At 50.3% G+C, this 16,204-nt stretch overlaps 3 protein-coding genes across 3 annotated transcripts; 2 read left to right on the top strand and 1 right to left on the bottom strand.

The window, feature by feature from the left end:
* Positions 1 to 172: 172 nt before the first annotated feature.
* On the bottom strand, positions 173 to 3,600 carry BC939DRAFT_262977 (uncharacterized protein). The gene is made up of 2 exons (XM_051551077.1): positions 3,476 to 3,600; positions 173 to 3,374 (listed from the first exon to the last, which is right to left on the bottom strand). The coding sequence occupies exon 2, from the start codon at positions 3,363 to 3,365 to the stop codon at positions 321 to 323; it is 3,045 nt and encodes a 1,014-aa protein (XP_051409431.1). The 5' UTR covers positions 3,366 to 3,374; positions 3,476 to 3,600; the 3' UTR covers positions 173 to 320.
* Positions 3,601 to 6,738: 3,138 nt separating this feature from the next.
* BC939DRAFT_460073 (calcium-transporting ATPase 1) lies at positions 6,739 to 10,850 on the top strand. Its single transcript, XM_051556820.1, has 4 exons — positions 6,739 to 7,492; positions 7,588 to 8,206; positions 8,311 to 9,939; positions 10,056 to 10,850. The coding sequence occupies exons 1-4, from the start codon at positions 6,974 to 6,976 to the stop codon at positions 10,676 to 10,678; spliced, it is 3,390 nt and encodes a 1,129-aa protein (XP_051409430.1). The 5' UTR covers positions 6,739 to 6,973; the 3' UTR covers positions 10,679 to 10,850.
* A 3,331-nt stretch (positions 10,851 to 14,181) lies between these two features.
* On the top strand, positions 14,182 to 16,183 carry BC939DRAFT_400295 (cytochrome P450; the record flags this gene model as incomplete). Its single annotated transcript, XM_051552534.1, has 5 exons — positions 14,182 to 14,605; positions 14,694 to 14,716; positions 14,802 to 14,976; positions 15,091 to 15,862; positions 16,003 to 16,183. The coding sequence occupies 5 exons, from the start codon at positions 14,182 to 14,184 to the stop codon at positions 16,181 to 16,183; spliced, it is 1,575 nt and encodes a 524-aa protein (XP_051409429.1).
* Between the last annotated feature and the right edge of the window lie 21 nt (positions 16,184 to 16,204).

The raw sequence follows: 16,204 nt of genomic DNA, 5'->3' as shown, positions 1-16,204 counted from the left end.
CGTCACGATCGAAGTTAAGCAGGAGTGTTGAAGGAAAGAAAAAGAGTGCCAAGCCAACTTTGATCAGGAGCAATGACCAGAGATAGACAGGGGCCTTAAAAAAAAAAAAGGCGATGCGTCCTGAGGAAACCGTGTGCGCAACCAACACATAGCCTATTGGTTATCATCGAGTCACTGGCACAAATATTACTTTTATTTGAGTCGTTTCATGTGGTATGATATGGTATGATATGGTATGTTATGGTATGGTAGGAATAAGTTATGCATATCGTTCGCGCTGCGTTTCGATATAATCCAAAAATGGTAGGGGTATATGCTGCTCATCGCACCTCGCGGACCTTGCACTGTACACCCGGGCAATGCTGCTTGAGCGCCTGGAAGAAATCGTCTCTGATACGTGACTGATCCAAGTTGAGCTCTTGGAAGTCGCGTGGCCACATAATCGGTACCTTGGCCACCTTGCTGCCTGTTTCTGTCGAGTTGATTTGATCCACAGAATCGACGGAGGGCCCGTCAAGGAGGATGCCCTCTCCAGTGATGCCTCTTGATCCCCTAAGACTCAGTTTCTTGATCTGTGTCATCTTTCGTAAACAAAGCCAGAAGAACTCGTCGGTCAGCTGTTGGCTGTGGGTAATATGGAACTCTTTGAAGCGAGGTCCCCAAGCTTGAACCAGGTCCATGAAAATGTCCTGATGCTGACCCGAAATCTCAGCATCGATATCCAAGACCTCGAGAGGCGGACCGAAGTGCGATATGGTGCTTGGATACAAGGAAGTTGGTGTCTGACGAAGTTGAGGGTCGAGACGTTGCTGCTGATCGAGCATGGCGGCGCTCTGAATAATGATGGTTGCCAGATCTTGGAGCCACTCCATTGGTAGCGCGGTGGAGCCGATTCGGATCTCAATCTTGCGCAGTCCGGTCCATTGCCACCACCCATTCCCTTGGTACCCAACCGGTAAAGGCATGATATTAGGCATTGCTGATAAAGTCGATGTGGCGTGGCTGTTGGGCGTTGCGGTAGTCAGTGTACCGTCGCTGTGGTGTGTTGGCAAGCTGGCGGAATGCATGCCGGCATATCCAAAGAAGTTGCCTGGCACTGCCGAGTACAATCTCAGGCACCGAATCCTTTTCCAGTCATATGTCACTGCATCCTGGCTTTCTGGGTCTTCTATCGTGAGTGTCTCAAGCCTGGTCATTTTTTCCATCTCGTGGACCCATACATCAGAAAATACGAATCCCGGAAAGAAGTGCAAATGGCGGATCTGATCGTGCAAGGACTCCATAGCAATTTTGAATCCCGTTGATATCTCCTCGGGAGACTCATCACCCGACCAGACGAGGCGCAGGTGTGTGAACGGTGAAAGGCGCCTCAAGATCCGCTTGACGGACTCGCACTCTGCAGGCCAAACCAGGAGATGGAGGTCGAGCTCTACGGTTTGAACACACTTGGCGAGATCAAGTCCATAGAGGTCGAGGTAACTGTCCAGCATGGCCTCGAGCCTCGTTCGAACAACCCTGGTGGAGGTGTATACAGCGGTGGGCGAAGTGGGCAAAGTAGGTGACTGAGATCGGGTTGAGGACGACGACGACGAGGAGGCGGCAGTACTAGAAGAAGACGCCAGATCGCTCATGTAGCAAAATCCTTGTCGCGTTGCCTTGGGACTTGTATAGCAAGCGCAGGGATCCGTGGGCTCTGGCCGGCAGCTTTCCGCATCCAGAACAACGCTCTGCCAGAGGATCTGCAAGGCCGCAATTCTCCATTGACGGTTGACGAGGGAGCAATTGTAAAGGTCGGAGTGCAGAGATGTATGTGTAGTGGGATGGAAATACTGATCGCGATGGACTTGATAAATCATAAGGTCCTCCTCCGCTTTGTCGAGCTCGCTGTCGACCACACGATTGATGCCGTGCCGGGGTGCGGGAAATTGCGCTGCCGAATTTTGTAGCCCAAAGCGACAGCTGCACATCTTGTGGGGTCTTGAACTTGTATAGTGGCGAAACATTTTGGAAGCGTCTTCTGGGATGTTACCGGCGCCAGTCAATGATACACCTCCAAGCGTCGAGTGATCGCTGTCAGTAGCAATACCACTGTCATGTACGAGCTTTCCTTCATGTAGATGCCCTTCATACTCGTCCTCGTCAGTGTAGGAGCCCACCGTGGACGAGTCCTGATATCCGTAACTAGTATCGTGGCTTCCAGAGCTGGCCGAATCAGAGAGGTCGCCATCCATGTCGCCAACGCTATTCAGGTGCATGTTGCTCAGCATAAAGCCGACTGCAGCCGGACTCAACCCCTTGGACCTGTTGAGGGCTGCTTCAGCGTCGCTGTCGCTGTCTGCATCCCCATACTCATTATCATCCTCGCCGTCATAACTGTCTTGATCCGTGAGGTGACCCGACACCAGTCTTGAAGCAGGATCTATCGAGATCGAGCAGGAGCGAGACGAAGACGAGGAAGATGACGAAGGCGTGCCCAAGGTGGAGCGTTGGACGTTCTGTGTGTAGAAGAGATGTTGGCAGAGCATCGCACGCTTGTATGCTTCGTATTGGCGCTGCCATTCTTGAGGGTTCCCATTGAATTGCACCGCCTCGCCGGCATTTGTTTGTCCTAAGTATTGCTGGAAATCGAAATCGGCTTTTGTTGACTGGAGTGGAAAGAGGATCGGCATGGTGCGCTTGCTTGCGTCATGTCTGGCATTCCTTCGTGCTTCGGCCCAGCGAGAGAGCTGTTGGCTCGAGATGTACATCGATTGCTGAAAGATATTATCGAGCAGCTCCAGCGGCATATCTGCGTAGTAGAAATCGTCCCAGTGCTGGGAAATGGTCCTCAAGTCTTGCCCATCGTCAGAGTATCGGTCCCCTGCCTCGCTTGAAGAGCCCGAGAACGAACCCTCCGAGGATGAATCCTCGCTTCTTCTTCTGCTTGCTGGAAAGAGGGCTGAGTCATAGGGATAGACGGAGGAGTGTTTATCGGCTCCTGATGTTCGCCCTGAAAAATGGTCTCCCCTCCCTCGAAGCCTGCCCGAGGACAATTTATGGAAAGAGGGACCGTACACCAAAAACGGACTTGTGTTGTTGTGAATGTTGCTCCTACTCTTGTTGATGTGGTGGATGGGCGCAGCTGTGACGGGATCGCGGACGCACGTTTGCAGCAGGGCCGCTCCATCGGAGGCGGGAATAATTGGGGAAGAGGCTGAAGTGTTCGCAAGGCCAGAGCGTGGCCTTCCGTGCTCATGCTCGTGCTCGTGCGTGCTCATGCCTTGTCGAATGCTTTGACCACTTCGCTCCCTGGGCTTCGATGGAGAGGCGATAGTTATCTTTGAGGGCGTAAACCATGTCACACCTGTGTGATTTTCCAGGACCATAATGCTTTGCTACAAGGAAGAACCAGAGTATATGAATGAATAAGGATGGAGCTTGGTATGGGGTGTATTGAGTACTCGGAAGAACAGCTGCAAGGTATGTGTCTACTCACCTAGGGGGATTTGTTGAGAACTTTTGAGATTTTTCTGGTCTCTTTCTGCTGGGTGCTCAGAGGATTTTATAGTTCGAATGTTTGAAGCAACTTGATCCGGATTCAGGATGAATGACCTGTTGATTGCCGTGTGAATGGGTTGGGTGATGACCAAGATCGAACTACTCTGTTTTACAAAAACGACCTATGGTATAGTTGGGTATATTGTATTGCGTCCGTGTTGAAGTGTCAGAAGGAGGTGGGCTATATTAAGCAAGGGTTAGGTTGTCTGGGACAGAGTCAAAGGATAGAGCAGCAGAGCGATCCCAGGCGATGCATCCGCATATTCGATACTTGATCGATATGTGTAGATAGAGGGTGATCGCACCCATGGTGCCACGATGTGGATGTTAGAAGCCTGTGCAAGACCATTGGAAACGTCCAAGGGAAAGAAGGTTGCGCCTTGGACGCATTCTGTATCATAAGCGATTGCAAACGATGAAGAGATGCATGCCACTGCACCTCTAGACACCGAAAGGGAAGCGAAGACGAGCTCGCTACCTTAGGCTGGCCTTCCTTGTCCGGCACGCTGTCTCGTTGCCGGCGAATTGTTCAAGACACGGCGAGGCACTCCAAGAGCACTGGCCCTCCCCTAGGGTGTCTTACACCCACACCGACTCTCCGCTCCAAACATTCCAAGTCCACCAGAAACGCGGCGGGGACTCGGTTGCGGTGTCGGTGCGCAAGAGATGACTCAGCCTGGTACCCTTTTCTACGCTTTTTGATAGTATGTTGTTGTAGTATCTCAAGACATTGTCTTGGCCTGCACCAACATTCTTCCTCAAAAGGTTCCTCGGAGCACTCGGACAGCAGGTTTCATGCATGAGCTAAACCTACTAAATTGCTGAGTAAAGCAAGGTTTGGTCCTTGGGTCGCCACCTGCGATTATGTGACTGACATCCTAAATTTACATCATATCATTTCGTGTGAAGCGGTTGACCCCTCAGACACACTTTGGTGGCAAAAAAGCAAGCAGGCCCGTTCCCCCAGGCTCAAGAGCTGAGACGCGATAATTCCAGGCACAGTCGATGATTGGACGAGATGGCAGAGTTTCTTTTTTTATTTCTTACGTCGAGTGTAGGGGATCTTGCAAGAAGCAGCATGAGCACGACATTGCCTGTAACAAGGCCCGTGCCGCTGCATCGAAACCCACTGTATGGGTTTGTCCCAAGACATCGACCCATATCCAAGGACTGTCCTGCATCGGTGGGACTCAGTCGCTGCTCCTAGGCAACGACTATATCGACCGCTCTCCGGACTTAACCTGGAGGATTAGCGATTTGTACCGCGGTATCACGCCCATCAGCCTAATCAAGGAGTGGGGTAGTCTATTCACCTCACCTCCTTCGATTGCGCGACAGGTCATCCACAAGTTTATCAGCTTTATTGAGACGCAGGCTACGGATCTGATCTGGAAACCACGCTGCAACGCGACCATTGCTCGGGAAAGAGAGTGGGGAATCACAGCCAAGAAGAAACGCGCACCATACAAGGGCCCTCGAGGAGACTGGAGTGAGGGCAACGGATACATTTGCGACGCCGACCACTGTCCGTGTGGTGCGTCGCTCGCCGACCATACAAACGGGAGCTACCCTGGCCCCGTGCTCGACCCGGACGCTGCAAATCGGACGCTGCTGGACTGCCTGCAAGGGAGGAGGCGGTTGACAACCATGGAGGGGATGGGGAAAATACCTTTTTTGTAACAAGGAGTTTTCAGCTTTTAACACACTGATGAGGTGTGGTAATTGTTGCATAGGCCCTAGGGGCAGGCCCAGGGAATCTGGCCTGTCTTTTGGCGACTGTGGATCGGCTCTACTTTGGTGGAAAGGACGACTGTAGTAGATCATTGCTAGTTAGGTCTGATATATTCGCAGGGTCAATCGACTCGAGAGACAAATTGTTATAACTAAAAAAATCTTGATTCTCTTTCTATCAGCTATCTATCTTTGTCTCCCATGGCATGGCCTCGAACGATCGGTGTGTTAGGCACAATTCACGTGTGTAGATGTTCAAGGGTAGATCAAGTCAGCGGGCGAGAGGGCGAAGTGAGAGAATTGAGGGAATTGAGGGAATTGAGAGCTGAGGAATTATTTCATAGTCCATCTATCCCTCATTCGGAAGGAGGCATCAAAGAACATAGCCTTGAGACGCGATATGCAGCGTCATAGCTTTCGTGCCTACAATCTCTCCAAGCTATATACAACTTTGCTCAACGGTATGGATGTAGCCAACACGTAAGGAGACGATAGACCGACCAGAAAACAGTTTCCAGACAACACACCGTTCTTCGAGAAGTAGGTGAAATAAGATCTTTAATAAATCTGCTTGGCAAAAGAATGAAATAGATCAAGGGGAATACGAGTTTGATTCGTTTCTACAAAGAACGAAAGTGGCGATTTCCATGCGTGATGGCGGCCTATGCCACTGACGTTTGGTCCGCATAGAGCAGACCTTCCTAACATTGTTTTCTTCGTCGCGCAAGAGTGTCGTTAGCTGAGGATTAGTAGGAACTATAGATGCTTGCGGCGTAGCAAGTTAGCGGTGGGTGTATGCTGCCTCATTTTTTTTTTTTTTTGCAAAGACGAGGGTCGAGATGCGTGTTTTTTGAAACTATAGTGGAGTGCGAGAGTGAGAGAGATCTCCAAGGGTATAAGACACAAAATAACACGCACACCTCCCGCCTGCAGTCTTTGACCGCCTTTTATAACTTCTCATCCATGTCCTTGTCAAAAGGGTCGCTCATACAGACTGCAGGCGCCACTGAAAATTACTGCTCGACATGCGAGGAAATATGCTATGTAGGCACGAAAATGAATCCATGCACCAATGCGCAAGCAAAAAGCACTGGTCTATGATCCTACTCATCCTACCGTCCTTTCTGCTTTTTTTTTTTTTTTTTTTTTTTTACGGGAGCTATTAAATCGCTCAAACTGAGGCTGAAAATGTGCATTAAAAAAGAAAAGTATCCATGGGATAGATTGTGTTAGTGTGTGTAGTGGTGCCGTGTAACACATAAAGAAGTTTCCTGCTGATCAAGTGCGTTCTTTCTTGTGCTTGAGCGCTGCACAACAAAGGCTGTCCCCTAGGACACACGGTGTAATAAGCTCGACGCGCGATGCGACCAACCAAAAATCGCTCACTTTTAACTTCATGTCCCTAATGACGCAGACAACGCCCATTGCTACGCCAGCACCGTTATGTTTCTATGTGAGGTGCCTCGAACTCTATTTAATGCGCGCATTCTGCCCACGAGCTTCAACCTAGCGATAAGCGAGGCAGATAAATAGTGGCCTTCCTCCTTTGACCTTCTCTCGCCGCTGCAGTCTCATCGCGCTCACAACCAAGCTTAACGCGACCTCTTCCCTCCGTTCCTGTCTCGTACGGGTGCTCGACATCCATCCTTTATTCCTCACACCTTACCACACACCATCTAAATTTCAACAAAGCATACCACCTACCATGGCTCGCGATAAGGAAGCAAGAAAGTCGTTGGCATTGGTCCGCACTCAGACCATGGAGCGCGCACAGGGCAACGCCGCTCCAATTGAGTTCCGAACCCTATCCATCCACGTTACAGAGACTCACCGTTCAGGCAAGGTTGGCAACGTTCAGCAAGCCGATACCAAAAAGTTATCTTTTGGATGGAAAGGCAAGAGCAAAGAGGATGATTTGGTGTCCGAAACCGATTTTTTCTCCACGGTCGACTTCCACAAGCTGTCCGAGGCCGAGGTCAACCTCCGATTCAACACCAGTGAGACCTTGGGCTTGTCCCGGGCAGATGCAGAGCACCGACTCAAGTTGCATGGCCCCAACACGCTGGCGATGCGCAAGCCTAACTATGTCAAGAAGGTCCTTGGCTATCTCTTTGGCGGCTTCTGTTCGATCCTTTGGGTTGGTGTAATCACCTTTATTATCTGCTGGAGACCACCGTTGTCAAATCCCCCAAACATCACCAATTTGGCATTGGCTGTCCTCGCCGTAAGTACTCATTCTTGTGTTATCAGCCGAACGTAGATACGCCCCTCTTCTAACACGCTGACTGTCTATATCCCCATGTATTTTATATTTTCCAGTTGTTCGTTATTCTCCTTCAAGCTGGGTTCTCTGCTTTCCAAGATTTCTCAACGGCCAAGGTTATGTCCTCTATCGTGGACATGATTCCTGCTGATTGCCATGTCATTCGCGACGGACAATTGATTAAAATCCCCGCCGCAAACTTGGTCACTGGCGATCGTGTGCACCTGTCGCTCGGCAACAAGGTCCCTGCCGACCTTCGTCTTCTCCAGGCCTCGAATGACACTCGATTTGACCGCGCAGTCCTGACCGGTGAAAGTGATGCTATCGAGGCCAGCACCAACGCCACGGATGATAACTTTTTGGAGTCTAAGAACATCGCTTTCATGGGAACCCACGTTGTGCAGGGCTCTTGTGTTGGTGTTGTGGTCCTGAAGGGTAACGAGACCTTGATGGGACGCATCAATAAGCTGACGACTGGTCGCCGGCCCAAGACAACGATTATCCAGAGAGAGATCAGTCGGTTCATTCGCATTATCATCGCCCTGACCGTTACGCTAATCGTGATCATCACAGTTGCCTGGCTGGCCTGGCTGCACCCTGTTTATCCCGAGTTTATGTCTGTCGCCGTCCTGCTTGTCACCCTCATGGGTTCTGTTATCGCCTTTATCCCCGAAGGTAAGTTCCCCGAACAGCCACAAAAGTCGTGATGTTGAGTAAAAACGAGTGAATCTCAGAGTTGCCAGCTAAACGCACTTCTTTTTTTTTTCTCTTCTTTTCAGGCGTGCCGGTGTGTGTTTCTTTAACTCTGCTCATGATCGCCAAGAGGATGCGCGAAAACAGCATCCTGCCCAAGGCGCTCAGCACTGTTGAGACGCTCGGTTGCGTCAACATTATCTGCTCCGATAAGACCGGTACCCTGACTGAGAACAAGATGCATATCACTAACGTCGCATTTTTGGACCACGAGTCCACCCCCGAGGAAGTCAGCTCCAGGATCGAGAAAGGATCTCGGGACCCCAACACCCTGCCCCAGCCAGACGATGATCACCTGCTCCTGTCTCTTCGCCAACTCCAGCTGGCGACCGCGCTTTGCAATAATGCCTTGTTTGATAATGAGACCAAAGGCCTGCCCATTGCAGAGCGCAAGGTTCTAGGAGATGCCACTGACAGCGCGCTCTTGCGCTTTGCTCATGTCTCAGATCCGACCATACTCACTGACTGTTTTGAACGCACGCACGAGATCCCCTTCAACTCTCGCAACAAATGGATGATGACCGTTCACCAGGGTACGGCCAGACAGCCTCAAGTAATCAGGACCCTCTTTGGACAGAACATGATGAGCGCCAGCAATACCTCGCCCAACGAGAAGGACGACATGCTTGTCTTGGTCAAAGGTGCCCCTGATGTTCTCCTGCCTTACTGCACATCATACTGGGCTGCAACCAACAAGACGAGTCCTCAGCCTCTGACGCAAGAATGGAGTGCAGAGCTCTCGAGGATTCAACAGACCTGGTCCCGCCGTGGTCAACGCGTCTTGATGCTCTGCAAGGGCCGCTACAGCCCTTACCTGGCCGAACACAACCTTTCTGCTGCTGGTTCCTCAACTTCGAACGCCGTTCAGGAAGAGCTGACCCGTCAGGGACTTCAGGAGCTCTGCATCATTGGTCTTGTTGGTATTATGGACCCCCCTCGCCCTGAGATCAAAGAAACGATTCGCGCCTGCCGCAGTGCCGGTGCACGATTCTTCATGGTCACCGGTGACTATAGTTTGACCGCTGCGGCGATTGCCAAGCAGATTGGATTGTTCTCCTCGGACCGTGAACCTCACACATATAGCCATATTATGGAGCCCAGTCTCGGAAAGTCCAAGGAGGCCATGATGTCGAACAAGTTGGATGATGAGAGTCATGAGCACTATGAAGTGGGCCGCCCCCGCTTCCGTGAGGGCACCTCGCTTGTGTTGACTGGCACGGATCTGAACATGATGAGTCCCGGCGAGTGGGATCTCGTGTGCGCCTATGAGGAGATTGTCTTTGCGCGTACCTCGCCCGAACAAAAGTTAAGGATCGTTACCGAATTCCAGCAGCGTGATGGTGTCGTGGCCGTGACAGGAGATGGTGTGAACGATGCCCCTGCGCTCAAGGCCGCCGATGTCGGCGTTGCTGTCGTGTCTGGTTCGGACGTTGCTATCGAAGCAGCCGATTTGATCTTGCTTGGTGGATTCGACTCTATCCCTGCCGCCATCCGCCTTGGTCGCCTCGCGTTCCAGAACTTGCAGAAGGTGATTGGGTATTTACTCCCTGCTGGCTCCTGGTCTGAGGTATGGCCTGTGTTGATCAACACGTTTCTGGGAACGCCTTTGACACTCTCCTCGTTCCTGATGGTCGTTATCTGTTGCTTCACTGATGGTAAGTCTACAATCATATCGAAAGGGCTCCACCCCTACAAAACAACTGCCATCCCACAATATCTCCTAACGCCCTCCTTTTTTTTTTTTTTGTGCGTGCGTGTATGGTCATCTCAGCTTTCCCCTGCACTGCCTTGGTCATGGAGCAAGAAGAATTCAATCTGCTGTCTCTGCCGCCCCGCAACTCCAAGAAGGAGCACTTGGTCAACCTCAAGATCTATGGCCAGTCGTACTTCTTCATCGGCACCATGATGACCTTCTTCTGCAATATGTTTTTCTTCTTGTACATCAAGGAGTACACTGGCCTCGGCTTCCAGGATCTCGTCTTCACGTTCGCTAATATCCCCGAGGAGAAGCTGAAGCCTGGCGTGACTCTGGAGGACTTTAATGGGTACTATGTCAACACAGGCCAGTGCGTCTGCTTTGTCACGCTCGTGATTCTGCAATGGGGCAACATTCTCTCAGTCCGTAACCGCCGCATGTCGATCTTGCAGGCGGATCCCTTCCGCAAGGGGCGCCGTAATCTGTGGCTGTTTGTTGGTATCCTTGCATCGTTCTTGGTCGCTATTCTGGTCACAGAGACGCCTGGTATTCAGACCTTGATGCTGACGAACTCAGTCCCGATCAAGTATTGGTTGCTGCCGTTGCCCTGTGCCCTATTCATTGTCGTGGCAGACGATGTCAGGAAGGCGATTGTAAGAGCGTTCCCTAGGAGTATCATTGCAAGGATAGCGTGGTAGCGCGTGCATGCTGAGTCTCCTTCGCTCCTCTCAAAGACAACTCCAACTACAATAATTTCTTTGCTCTACAACTGAAGTTCTCTCGCGTCTCTCTTCTCTCCTATATAATAAAAACACACGGTCTGTAAGAAATCTGTAAAATCCGTGTAAGCCACCAGAATTAGGAGCAAACTCTAAATTTTCACGTAGTCTTTATCCACGTACAAGCTGAAAGTTGGATAGAAGACCAAGAACAACCCCCTTATTATAACGTTCTTTTCGAGACAAGTCCAACTTCACACAGACCATCGAAAAAAACCATCTGTATTTGATCAACCCTCTTTAATTGGTGTGTTCCAGTGTTCCACTTTCTGTATAACTTTCCAGGTGAATGTTGGCTCTGCAACTATTTCATGTAATTCAGGCATAGACCCTTATACGATTTATACGAGCGTTCCCCTTTTCTGGATGATCCATGGCTGAATCCACGCTTTTTCATCATCTCGATAAGGTCCTTCTGTTGAACATTGCCACCAACAAATTCTTTGAAGGCTTCCCTAAATTCTCCAGCATTGACCTTGAGTTCAGTTCCCACCTCACAGTGCTCATCAATGAATTCATGTAGCTTGTCGTTTTCTGAACGGTAGTCGTTGAATTGCACATTCACTGCTTACCCTTTATCACTCAAAGCCATTCTCTTTGCTCCCCTCCCTCCCTCCCCCCCAACTACTGCATCCCTCTTACAATGACTACCGAGAACATGGATACAATGTGTAACCAAGCGTATGTGAAGTGTGCCTTTGTTACTTTTTACGTCAATATCGATCCCCATGATGACTCGACACGAATCTATCGAATCTATAGTCCTGCTGCTGGACCTGTCTGAGCATCTCGAACATACATATGCGGCCAAACTGGCCAGTCCAGAATCACCTCCAGGGACTGCCCTGAGAACCCCAGTAACACGTCCGAAAGGCATTTTTTTTTTTTTTAAAGAGGTGGACTTACAGATAGTCTGAACTAACCGCTGAGTACTTCTCACCAGGCGCGCTGATTTAATTACCGCTTACAATCGCCGGCATAGCACATTGGATTTAGATGTGCTACCCATCGGCCGACTGCACTATGCAGTCCCAAACTTTGCGAGCAGCGTGGATCGCGATTGTTACTGTTAGCATCTTTTGCTCCTGTATGTCAGAGGATCGACCAGCTTCAAACACTGGCGAGCTTTATACCACTTAACGGAAGGCCGCCAATGTGCGCGGATTGCTGGAAGATGACTCTGAATGGCACCAGTGTCTTCAGGAGGTTACAGGCCACCAAAAGCCCTACGGGCCTTACGCCATCTTTTCGCCATGGTTCTACATCTATGCAGCCCATCCAATCCTCTCGAATTATGGAAAACGTTCGCTGATGATCTATCTCAGGACTTTCTGTACGTTGCTGGAGATCGCTCGACTGATGAAAAGGATGCCAAGAGCACTGCATTGTTCCACGTCAACGAGATTTTGAAGGGAGCTAGGGCCAGTCTGGCGGTTTATGAAGAGATGCCTCGAGACTTTCGCAACCTCATCGACCGCCAACCCAACAGTGACGAACTTGGACAGCATGCAGAGCTCGACGCTGAGGCAGTTGCGGCTAAGGCAGCTCATGACTTGGATCTCTGCAACGACGATCAAAAAGCGATGTACGCTGCAACCACAGCAGCGCTGGATAACAAGGGCGAAGGTGTGGCAAAGGTGTTCTTTTTTGATGGGCCAGGAAGAGCGGGCAAGTCTTTTTTGTACAACTCTTTGATTGCCCACATCCGAGGAAGGCGCGAGAAGGACGTGATCGTAGTTGCGTCTGTGATGTTTTATGTACCTGAGTGTAAGTCAAGGAGGTAAGAGAGCGTTGTTGTTTATTATGCTCCCGGTAGGGGTTTTTATAGCCCCGACCTGGGGCTTGGAGCACTGGATAGCTTATTAGTCTCATGAATAAAAAAGGAAGTGGCCTAAATGTGAAGGTTCACTCCCAGTACGATCCCAATTTGGGGTCTGGACGGAACAGCGTCATCCGGAATTGCTGCTCGGGTCTTGATAGGAGGTCGTACAGTCCGCTCGACCTTCAAAGTCCCTCTCCAGATCATGTAAAGCTCAGCGTGCAATAATCCTCCAGGCATGCCTCCCCACGAGTTGCTGTTAAAGGTGGGCCAGCCCATCATTCTCCTTCGAAACGTGGACGGGAAATCCGATCTCTGCAATGGTACCCGTCTGATTGTTCGAGCACTCTGTCGGAGATATATCAGTGCCGAGATTCTTAACAGTGACTTCAGGAGATGAACGGTGCCTATTCCACGCATACCTCTTACGACCCTGAACGACGGATCTACGCCAATCAAGTTCACTAGGTGCCAGTTTCCTGTCAAGCCTGCGTTTGCCATGACCATTAACAAGGCGCAAGGACGAACACTTGACCATGTTGGTGTTTATCTTCTTCAGCACGTCTTTGGTGCTGGGCAATTGTATGTCGGCTTCTCGCGTTGCAAACACCGAGACAACCTCAAGATTCTGGTTGGAAATGGTACAATACATGGAAAGGAGGGTGTTTGTACCCGAAATATCGTCTGTAGAAACCTGCTGAACGTCCAATAAAGCTATTTTTTTTTGTCTCGGACCCGTGGTGTGTGCCACGGGCAGTTCCACTAGTTAAGAATAAAGAACTGTAATTGTCTATGATGGCTCCTCATGTGCAGATAATTGGGTCGACTGTGGGACGCGCGTTCGCTAGAGACCCGAATACGACAGCCGATAATGCAGGAGTCGTGTTTGAGCTTTGGAGCGCGTCTTTGGTATGATGATTCTATGCATAAGATATGGTTGGGCACTGTGCGACAATAAATAGCGGTTAAATTCGCACCGAGGGAATCGCGATTGCTAACAATTTTTGTTCAAAAGAGGAAGGAGCGCTCCTCTTCCTCTCTTCTCTTTTTCCAGAGAGAGAGAGAGAGAGAGGGGGGGGGGGGCAGCCAGTCAATGGCGCCCGGGGGCTTTTTCTTTTTCTATATGGAGAAGCTCCCTTCCCATTCCCAACCGAGGCGAAGCGTACGCTGGTGCGTGCCAGTGATCGATCGAGGATCAAGGGTCGAGTGCTGCGTCCACTGCATAGAACCTGTTGATCGGCTCTCATTGCTCGTGTAGCCCTGGTGCTTCTGTATTCGTTCATCGGCCCATTTTTTTTATTGCATCCATCGACCCCACACATCCATCCTCTGTATGTGTTCACACTCCTTTGCTCGTCCGTATAAAAAGCCGCTTCCCTTGGTGCTCCTTCATCTTTTCCCCCTTTTCCCTCGACATCCCAGTTACAGGTTTACTTTCGATACCTGTTTCGTCATACAGTTGCCCCCTTGCTCCTTCCCCACGACCGCATCCAAACTCTCTTCCGCGTTTTGCTGTCCGATCACTATTCTTCATAATCTTCGGTTCGCCGTAAAGCAAATTTTTTTCCCTCCTCTTTCCATTCGCTCCACAACCACCGAATAAATGTCCTCCGCACTCTCGACCACCACTAACCCACAGCTCGCGGCCCTCACCCGCGTCCTCGCCAAGGCTCTCACCCGCTCCAATCTCTCGAAAATCATCGGCGCCTATGTTCTCTACATCATCTTCAAGTACCGCAAATCCGTCTATGGCGTCCCTACCCGTACTGATATCCCTGGACCATGGTGCATCCCCCTCTTTGGAAATCTCTTCCAAGTCTTAACCCTTCCAAGAGACCAGGTCCTCCAACGACAGACATTCCATCACCAGAAGTACGGTAAGGCCTATGCGATGACTATCCCTGGCGTGGGAAGAATCATCAACATCGCGGACCCAGATATGGTCGATCATATGCTGAGGGTCAACTTCTGGGCCTACGAGAAGGGACCACATCTGAGGACTGCCCTGGCACCCTTGGTCGGTGAAGGTAATAAAAAACAGTGGAAAGGAAAAGAAAAAAAGAAAAAGAGAGATGGGCATTAATTGTTGCATTGACTGTTATAATTGATGATTAGGTATCTTTGGTGCAGACGGACAGGTAAGCAACATCTCTGTGCAGGACAACGTAATGCATTACCCAAAAAAACCGAGTCCTTACATCTATTTGTATCCTTCATTTCTAGCACTGGAAATGGCAACGAAAGCTGGCCAGTCATATCTTCAACGTCAAGGCGTTCCGTTCCTACACAAGTTCTGTGTTCGTCCAGGAGGCAAGGCTGGTGATCGACTATCTTTCCATCAAGGCTGACCAGGGCGCAGTTGTGGACTTGCAGGAGCTGTTCTACAAATATACATTGGGTATGCGCATATTTCCTTCCCCCTTCACAACATCCAAAGAATTCCCTTTTTTTTTTTTTTTTTTTTTTAAAGGGGATGGTTTACAAGATCTAACATCCGGGAGTTTTATTGTAGATTCCTTTGGCGAGATTGCATTCGGTCAATCCTTCGGCTGCCTGAACAAGCCCGGCGAGGAGGTCCCCTTCGCCGCAGCCTTCGACCGCCTGAACCACGCCTGCTCCGAACGCCTCATGTTCCCGCTCTGGAAACTGCGGGACTGGTGGAGAGGCGAGCTGGACCAGGTCGATAAGGACACCGAGATCGTCAACAGCTTTGCATACAAAGTCATCCAGAATCGCCGCCGACAGAACCGTGAAAGCCAAGAGCAGTACAAGGATCTGATGCAGTTGTTTATGGACACCCAGGACGAGAATGGAGAGCCGCTCTCGGACGAGATGTTGAAGGATACGCTCAACAACTTCATCTTGGCTGGTCGCGATACGACCGCTCAGGCGCTCTCGTGGATGTTCTACCTTATGCATCGTCAGCAGGCAGACAAAAATATCACCAAGCAGCTGATCGAGGAGACAGATCGCATTCTTCAGGGTGGCGAACCCACATACGATTCGACCAAGCAGCAAAAGTACGCAGAGTCGTGCTTCCATGAGGCCTTGAGATTGTACCCCTCTGTGCCCAAGAACATCAAGACCTGTGTCGAGGACGATGTCTTGCCCGGGGGTTACAAGGTCTACAAGAACGAGAAGGTTGCATGGAGCTCATGGGCGATGGGTCGTGATACCTCCATCTGGGGACCAGACGCCAAAGAGTACAACCCCGAGCGCTGGATGACGGGCGAGAAGCCCTCGCAGGCAAAGTTTGTGGCCTTCCATTTGGGACCACGCACTTGGTAAGTGCGACTTTGTTCTACATTGCTACCTTCCTTTATTTTGTCTTACACCGTAGCCTTCAAATCATGGAATCTAACGTCGCACTCTTTTTTTTTTTTTTTTTTTTTTTTTTTTTTTTTTTTAATATGGGTCAATATAGTCTGGGACAGCAGTTTGCAACAATCGAGGCTATCACGATCATGTCGATGCTGATGCAAAATTTCACTTTCGAGCTCGTCGATCCCAACAAGGAGCCAGCATATTACCCATCGCTCACTCTCCCAATGGCCCACGGATTGCCCGTCCGTGTCAAGCATCGTAGCAGCGCTCAGGCTATTTAATGATGCATTCACAACACACAA

The sequence above is a fragment of the Gamsiella multidivaricata genome (genome assembly GCF_025024155.1).
Source record: "Gamsiella multidivaricata strain RSA 2152 chromosome Unknown BC939scaffold_60, whole genome shotgun sequence".
Classification (NCBI taxonomy): domain Eukaryota; kingdom Fungi; phylum Mortierellomycota; class Mortierellomycetes; order Mortierellales; family Mortierellaceae; genus Gamsiella; species Gamsiella multidivaricata.
The sequence above is the reverse complement of the archived record's forward strand: the minus strand, read 5'-3'. Positions and strand labels throughout refer to the sequence as shown.

Bases quoted from the DNA above. Each gene is read 5' to 3' on its own strand.
- BC939DRAFT_460073 (XM_051556820.1), top strand. From the start codon at position 6,974: ATGGCTCGCGATAAGGAAGCAAGAAAGTCGTTGGCATTGGTCCGCACT. The intron at 7,493-7,587 runs GTAAGTACTCAT...TATATTTTCCAG, and splicing joins TGGCATTGGCTGTCCTCGCC to TTGTTCGTTATTCTCCTTCA. The intron at 8,207-8,310 runs GTAAGTTCCCCG...TCTTCTTTTCAG, and splicing joins TATCGCCTTTATCCCCGAAG to GCGTGCCGGTGTGTGTTTCT.
- BC939DRAFT_262977 (XM_051551077.1), bottom strand. From the start codon at position 3,365: ATGGTCCTGGAAAATCACACAGGTGTGACATGGTTTACGCCCTCAAAG.